The 9000-nt window shown below is 39.0% G+C and overlaps 1 protein-coding gene across 1 annotated transcript in view; it reads right to left on the bottom strand.

Annotated features, from left to right (window-relative positions):
* Nucleotides 1–1014: 1014 nt before the first annotated feature.
* Nucleotides 1015–9000, bottom strand: part of LOC139134406 (ATP-binding cassette sub-family C member 9-like) — a 53532-nt gene continuing 45546 nt past the window's right edge. The window contains exons 2-5 of the mRNA XM_070701268.1: nucleotides 2881–3117; nucleotides 1960–2154; nucleotides 1426–1575; nucleotides 1015–1167 (exon numbers count right to left, since the gene is read on the bottom strand). Of these exons, the coding sequence (XP_070557369.1) occupies nucleotides 1015–1167; nucleotides 1426–1575; nucleotides 1960–2154; nucleotides 2881–3117 (735 nt within the window). The remainder of the gene's footprint in view (nucleotides 1168–1425; nucleotides 1576–1959; nucleotides 2155–2880; nucleotides 3118–9000) is intronic.

The following is a 9000-nucleotide window of genomic DNA, read 5'->3' as shown; positions in this document are numbered from 1 at the left end:
AAATGACGACAGCAACCTATTGATTATTCGAAAATAATCTGTTAGATTTACAATTTAGCTCCACAAAGTTGTACTTGCATTTACATGAATCAATGACCGGACAAACACCTGGTTAAACATCACACAACAAGAAGACCCGTCTGCTCATCATAATTGGGATTCCGGCTTAACGTTATGAGACTTTGATCAGTACTTTTAAGTTAATGATATGAATATCTTATTTTTCTCAACATGACGATAATCTCTCGAAGGCAGTTTATCGTTAAGCGTGCATGTACCAGTCTTAGACTGGGCCTGATCACCCATGAGCCAGTTTAGTGTATGTGAGCTCAATCTGATTAAATCTGATGTAGTGACGGCGACGTTTTCACATTTGTTTCCTCGTTTGCTTTACTCCTTTGGTTGTGATTAGTCGAGGCTTCAGCTAGACGAAACAGCAAAGAACAAGCAAAGTTGGAAAAGTCGCAATAATTACATCTGATATTAGTCAGATTGATGCGAGATGTACCACAGAAACCACTAAAACTTGCCGTGTAGATGGCTTGGAGTATTTGAATACACTTCAAATAATTCTAAATAATTCTAATAGTTTACTTGAAACTGAAATTGTATTTTTGTGGTATGTCTCAAACAACTATTCTGCAAAATTAATAATAACACCATTTCAGAAAAGTTCTAAAAACGGGTTAAAATGACAAAAACTGGTATTTCATAAGTGGCCGTATTGCAAATGAGTTAATTACACTGTTTGATCGCCTCAACTGCTTAAAGTAATGGCTCAACTTTAAATGTCATAAATGTCACACACACACACACATAAATACACACATAAATCATACAGCAATTATATATATATATATATATATATATATATTATATATATATATATACACATATATATATATATATATATATATATATATATATATATATATATATATATATATATATATATATATATATATATATATATATATATATATATATATATATATATATATATATAACTTGCCATTATGGTCCTGACCACAACCATGGCTGGTATGTTGTGAACCAAAATATTGCTGTGGCATCCACCGACATGTGATTTGTTATCTCTCCAACAGTCATGTCACCTCTCGATAGACTCGAAGTCGACAGATGTAAAGACTTCTCGTAAATGAGAGCCTGAAATACATGACATAACTTCTGTGAACAGGTAATTTTCGTGAAAGAACACTTGGAACATCAGCGTTTCTCAGTTTTCATACATGTACAAATCTTCCTACCGTTAGAACATTTTAACATTAATATATATCTATCTATTAATGCATTTTTAAGAGCATGAATAAACAAATTACAACAAAAATAAACAAATTCGACTTTCATCGTCTATATTTCAACGTGAGCCCCATAGAGGGCGTTCTTGCTAAATCTTCCTCCTACCTGAAGGGCTGACTGTACACGTATAGCATACCAATCGAGAATAACAGTTGACAATCTGAACAAGATGGCCCTGGCAAGCTTAAACACACAGATCACAAGCACCAGAACATATCCGTTGCTGAAGAAGTCCTTTACTGTCACGAAGCACACCTATGTAGAGGATAAAACGAGGTGTTTTCATACATTGCTTTTATGTAAGTGCCAACTTGAAGGTTTGTTGACACGTGTCTTATCAGCTATAATACAATGATTGCTATAGGTTGCTACAACAAGCAGCAGATGCCTAAAATGAGTGTTCTACATTTCTATTACGAAATTATTACGGGTGATTTGCGATGATTCAAGTACACTGTACCAAGCCAACTAAACCTGTCAATCGACTCACAGAGTCGATCACTTCAACTGGTAAGAACAATATCAAACAAAGGTTCTTACCACTTATTTTATACAAGTCTAACGATCTCATTCGAATATAACACGGAGGGTTTTGTAACCTGAAAACCTTACCATCCGAGTCCCGAAAGCTTAGCTTACGTTTTCAGGTGGCTGTTGTTCGTCAAAGTATTCTCTCTTTGCGTAGTTGATTACACCCCCAATGGCAAAAGGAATCACAATGAGACAGGTATCTGCGAGCACACTTATGGTCACTGCCAGTAATATCGGCCAACCGTAAACTCTCACACAGGTTTTCCACAAAGACGCTGGTCTGTTTTCCTTAAGAGCTCTTGCCTGAAACGCAAGACAGAACAGAAACGATATTCTCTGCAAAAATGGTACCAACAAATACTGACTTTGAATACTGCATTATCGTGATGGCACGTCCGGTTGGATTCACATATAATTATCTTATCCTCATGATGACCAGTTACACTGGGACGTTGATTTGCATATGTCAACATGAAACGTCTGAATAATTTGACTAATTTTTGCATCCTCACTAAATGGTTGTGAACTGTTTCTCTGGCTGCATCACATTTTATGATAGTCATTTCTTAGCGACGAAATTTTGACAAATAGACAGTGTTCATTCAAATTAAGCCATCTTTTTATAACGCGGGCTTCCTTTTATAATTTCGATCGTATCATATATGAGAGTCCGTAAAAACGAAATATATACCGTGCTCCACTTGGCGAAAAGGTGCATTTACAACGAACTTGTTATTTTACACTGAAACTTTCTAACAGCAAACCCACAAAAGAAACAAAAACAAAAAGCAATCACAACATGATGGTACAATGGGATTGTATCTTGCCGATCTATGATCTTGTCTACCACAAACTAAACGGATACTTTAAAGCAGACTTTGAATCAAAGAAAATGTTCTTTAATTATAATAATAATACTCTATTTCGAGAACCAGCCCATATGTCACACTAAAAGTTTATGACAAAGCTAGTCACAAATTCTTAAAATATTAAATCTCGCATCTATTAAGTACAGATTGAATCATTCACCTTCTCTGAGCCATATACTTGCTGGAAAACTCTGTACACATATCTGCATTCAAAATCCGACGGCAAGCACCCAAGATCATCCATCTCCAACGGTCGCTTGTACCCGAGAACGAACAACCAATTAAGAGACGAAAACATCACCTTCGATAATAAATTACCGTAGTTGAAGCGGTAGAACATCCTATTGTTATTGACATCGGGAGGATAAGCCTTTTCGTTGTAACACCAACCTAAAATCTATCAAATCACAGATATTTTCAGTCGCTAAACTCCCATTGTGTACTGCGGCAATCGAAAAGTACATGCACAGGCTGTAGATAACGCTCAGACCAATGAAGTGTATAAACGCCATCATCTTATGAACATAGATGTCAAATCAAATATAGATTTGGACTGCCAATGCACTTTGTAAATTTAAATCTACTTTATTTCATTACGTGTACAAATTGTATCAGTATTTATGAGAGTATTGTAAATGTCGTGTGATAATTGTATGTGTGACGAACCAGTGGTGGTAGAAACACCATTTCTAAATAAAAATCTGAAAATGGAATCGTTGGACAATAACAACTTTGCAAACGAGCGTTATGTGCGACTTATCTTCGTTACTTTGACAGTTATCTTAGTACCAATCGATCGGAATGCTGACTGAAGAAAAGCGTGACTGCGTCAGATAATTTTCGAATTCACCTCGATGAAAATATCAGTCTGTCGCATAGTAGCATACAAGCAAAAAACACATCCATATATACTTACTGAAAGGTTATCAAGAATGTGACCTCGGTCAAGCTGATAACTGGAAAGTGTACTTTGGATTCTATACGGACATGGATATATGACGACTGATCAAATAAATATGTTAGCAAATAAACGAAGTCACCTTTTGCTGTACGGAAAGTATACAGTGCAGGATTGGAGACACAATGTTTTTTCCCAAAGGTCTCCTCTACGTAGCGAGCGGTAGCGCGGATACCGGTAACATAGATAATATAGATGTTCATTCGTAATGTATTAATGCGGTCGTACAAGTGTTACTACTTGCGTTATTGTACAGAAAACCCCGGACTTTTTCTGAAATATACATTTACAAACTCTTGTGAAAAACCGGGACTTATTAATGAAACACACTTAGATGTCTATTTGTGGAAACGAATACGACGCGTGAAATGAACATGTGCTTTTGTTAAAGCGTGGTTTTCAAACAAGAGTAAGTGTGAAGTGCTTTAAAAATCAGTTTGTCAATAATGTGTTCTCTTTTGAATTTATGGTACAGAAAACCTGTAAAAACCTCCAAAAATCTCCAAATTTTAAGTGGAAGCGCATGTTTAACATTGCCAAGACGCTTCCTCTTGAAGATTGGAGAAGTTTGGAGACAGAGCTCATAATATTAGCTGCAGCAGGACTCGGAGTTAGTCGCCTCGACCCCTGTCCGTTTCGACTCCAATATTTTCACATACTCTCTTGTCGCTGATTGTGCTCGCCTCTACCTTGTCATACCTTTCGTGTTACATGATACTGAACTGAATATATCATGCAACTTGCGAGGTGACAAGGGCTGATGGGGTCAAAACGGTCAGGGGTCGAGGTGAAGCTGCCACAGTTGTGAAGCTCAAAAGTTACCTGCTACAAAAATAGGGTAAAGGGTTATGGGCTTCATAACCGCCGCACAGTGTCTTATAGAAATACAAAGTAGTTCGCATTTACCACTGTCATTCTTTAACTTGGACGAAAATCGTGAACGCAATTCATATTTGGTAGATATGCTGTAGAATCTATGCGGCCGGCTGAAGTTGTTCGTACTAGTTACGCACACACGGCAGACATAACCGTCCGAGTTCTGAATATAGCGCGTGCCGTCTTGTGCTTAAATGACACGTAAGGTTGCTATTTTGGTGTAATTGTTTGACATATGGCAAGTAATATACTTTTAAACAATTGGTAATAGATAAAACTTTAATATCATCACCCGCTACCCCTCGCTACCATATGTGTCACTTGCATAAATGAATGGTGCCCTGAATCCTGCAATAAAGATTAGAAAGATTTCAAAGACTTGCCTTTGTTCGTATTAAGTTAACTTCCAGACAGAGCATACATCCGTAGATTACGATGCATGTAAGGGTAACCACTTGTCTCATTACGGTAATATCAAACCCGATTTCACCTGTTTGCTTGATCAGTCTTGCAACGTCAATAGCGACAGCGGTCGCCCAGTACAGAACCAACAACCAGTTCAAGTGAGGTCGCTTCCAATATTCCAGGTAGTTATAGTACACTAAACTTGTTAGTCCACAGAGCATTGCACACGACTGAGGTACATAGAGATGAGGTTGTGTTACAGAGTTCCTGGTCAGATCTGTTAAAACACCTTCACCAACGCCACAGAGTAACACTAAAATCAAGAGAGTGGACAATATCCATTTTCGTTTGTGTCCCGGATACGGTATAAGCATTTTCGATGAGTAGTTTCGTAACGCTGTGAAACATCCGAGTATGATCAGCGCCGAGGACAGGAGAAGGAGGAAGCACAGGTGTATTCCACAATACACAACATCAAGATTGCGTTGTCTTTGGTGACAGCGAGTTGAATTGTCGCACATTTCAACAATGCATGCCTGTTCAGACGATGCCATCGCAAGCCAGGGCAGAAGTGAAGCTATGGTGTGATTGTTCAGCATTGACTTGTTCACTCCATGAAAGGGGAGGGGCTAGGATATGGCGTATGTCAAATCCGTCGATGTGAATAATAATATTAATCCATATGCAACTTTCAATTTCGTGACCCAAATGCAACGTGCAGTTGTATGAAGCGTATTCCACACTAGTTCATATAGTTGATCAAGTATGTCACGAAATACAATCGTTCATGAAATTTACCGGCAAGTGGTAACAATAATTATACCACTCTAGGTCATGTGACCCATTGTTCTTGCAGTGCATTTATTCTCATAAACTCACACGGTTTCTATTGTATTTATGCAGATTATTTTATCGGCCACTCTTTTTTTCATATGTTGATAAGATGTCACCACACTTTTATGAATAGACACAATTTACATATCAAAAAAGAGTGATAATAACTTATCAACATATGAAAGAAAGGGTGGCTGATAACAAAATCTGCATACAAGTAGAAACCACCTGAAAATTCAGAATTCCAACCATTCATACTATACGCGTATACAATGAACACAAAAAGCCACATAATTTTTGAAAGGCATATACTTGACAGACACTGTCTAAAAATGGATATTCATCTTTTTCGAGCAATATACAATGAACACAAAAATCCATGTAATTTTTGGAAGGCATGTAACTGACAAACACTGTCTAAAAATGGATATGCATTTTTTTTGGACCATGTTCAATGCGAATCAGAATACATCCTGCAGATTCCTTTAGACACGTAGAAATACACAGCGCAACTTGGCAGAATTGACTGAGAAAACTTTCTCCCACAACTTACATTCTCCATCTCATGTGTACGGCGGTGCTTATTTTTGTCGACCCCGATATCAAGTCTATCAATGTTTTTCAGAATTCGGTCAATTGTATGGTGGAAATCCTGAAAAATGTGCGTATTGGTGTTCATAAAATTCAGGTCTCGCCGACGGCATTCTACACTCAAATACCGCAGAATGCTACGACACAAACCTCTCAAACTTTGCGATGGATATTCTGTCCCATCCGCTCGACGAACTTCAACCACGGAAGGACAAAGCCAGAATTGAGTTCCCTCGCTTTGATATCATACGATAATGCAGGCACAAATGTAAACACTTCACTACTTTCACAGCCTGATTTACTACTACGTTCATTCCTCATCCGCTGGTATCGCAGACTGTAACTAACACCCCCATTTATCGTTCTCCTCGTGTTCTGTGGCACACGTAAACGTTGAATTTTAGCGACATTTTCCGCGTCGACTAAAACTGCAAAACGTGATTGCTCTTGTGTTTTGGTCAGGGTGAATGCTTCCTCCTCCGCTATTTCCTCGTTGGTATATGCTTCATCATATTGTGACACAAAACGTTCAATATCGCTGTCATAGTCGAAAATATCAGAATATTGAGCAGCGTCCATGTCTGCTCTCCAGGAGCCAAACAGAAACTGAGAACTTTAGCGAGGGCAGTCCACGTGGTGAGAACGTCATGAACAATTAATTTATTTCAGCCAATCACATTAATCTCTAAGCGTATGAAACTAAAATAAGCCAATCAGAAAATGATAGCCAATTCAGCACCACCTGTGCTTGCAAGGGACGATTAGAAAGAAAGAAGGGAGCCTGTATAAAAGAGCCAATCAGAAAACAGTTTCCTTCCTCAAAGATGCTCTTTTTAGTACTTATTATGCATCTACCGTCGATAACAATAGAAATCTGCGTATGCTAAAAATTACGGAACGCCCGTTAGGTAACAGGTACGGTTTCCAGGCTCCCCATCCCCCGCGGCTGTATCTGCGCGTTCACTGTTGAACGGTTTCAAGGCACTCATTAGACAAGTGCCAGAACATGTCTCACGCGCGCTCTGTACTGGACCTGCTCCAAGTCTATGGGCAGATAAGTATCAAAACATAATAAATTGAAGGACTATAAAACATCAGCCGACTTTCGTGCTAATGATAGGCTGTTTGTAGCTCGCGTGGCGAACGCCTTGACCCACAGGCTTGGACAGCCAGTAACTCAGCAACCGAGAATAGCCAGGCGCCTGGGGACCAGTCTAGCTCTGTATGTACGTGTGTAGTGCACACATACACATACTATCCAGAATTTGCAGAAGCGCGTCCGAGAAAGCATTCCACACTTGCGCTATATTTGGAAGAAAATTTTTGACATTGCACGAAAACGGTCACTAGTCTGACAATTTGATGCCCCAGTCAAGAATGTAAGATTATAATAATAAAGTTATTACGAAAATACCGCAAAGAATGAACAGGGACATGGGTGATACGCTGCGCCAATGTCCTCGTGTATCCTTTGCATTTTTTTCGTAATAGCCTCATATTCTTTACACATATGCAGAATACTCGAAGGAGTTGAACTTTCAGGAATTAATTGATACATTTTCGAATAAAAAAGTGTAAAATACAAAATACAAAAAATATCTATTCGGATAAGTGCAGACTTACAGTCTGGCTTGCGACTTCGACCGAGGGACAGGAAGAAAAGTATGGACTTGTCCTATGCCCAAAGTGAAGGGACTGTTGTGCCGCAGACGAGACCGAAGCGCCCTCATGAAGTGAAGGAAGGAAATAAATGGGGAGGTGTAAATGATACCTATACGAGTCTGGATAGGAGCGGTTGATGTCTCTGCCAGCGCGAAGCAGGGGAAAAATTAAAGGTAGGTCATAGATGTGATTAGATAGCTGGGGACGTGTTCCTGCCAACATGACCTAGGGGTAGGTGATGCAAATTATAGACGCCAAGCACACACAAAGATGAATGCATCTGATGGAGTCGTAGATTCTTGGCTCCCCAGAGGGAATGAAGCAGGAACCTGAACGAAAAAGGAAACAATGTTTGTCATGCAATAACGAGCCTAGCAGTTAGGGACGTGGTCCTGCCAACATAACCTAAGCGGTAGGTAATTGCATATTAGACACCCGACCTACGTGAGCTCATGGGCAGGCGATGTCGCAGCTTCTCGGCCCCGAGGGTAGGGGATGGAGCTGGGCCGACAGTAGGAAAGTTGAAGAATGGCCGGAACAAGGGATTTGACAATCAGTATATTTGAAATTACTGTATTAATGAGTCGTACATGCCGAAATTCCAGATATATTTAGACTAAATCGTAACGCCGTCCTCGTCTGATAACATAGGATTAATAGTAACAACGAAATGCATACTTGCGAGAGCACTGGTGAGAGAGCTACGAGTTTGTAAACCATCCTTTTCTTAAATCATAGACGGTACTGTTAAAGTCAAAGGGCACAATGTGTATTGCCAGAGGGTTAAAATTTGTCAGTCAGGGTTAGAACATCATATACTTGATCTACATGTTATGTACACCAACTTCAGAAGTGTATTAAATGTTTGTTCTTGTTATATAAAATATATCAGCTGATAATATTATATGATATTATTATGCTATAATCGAGATATTTTGCTCCCGTCTGTACACA

Source organism: Ptychodera flava, chromosome 6 (assembly GCF_041260155.1).
Source record: "Ptychodera flava strain L36383 chromosome 6, AS_Pfla_20210202, whole genome shotgun sequence".
NCBI lineage: Eukaryota > Metazoa > Hemichordata > Enteropneusta > Ptychoderidae > Ptychodera > Ptychodera flava.
This window is presented reverse-complemented; position numbering and strand designations above follow the sequence as displayed.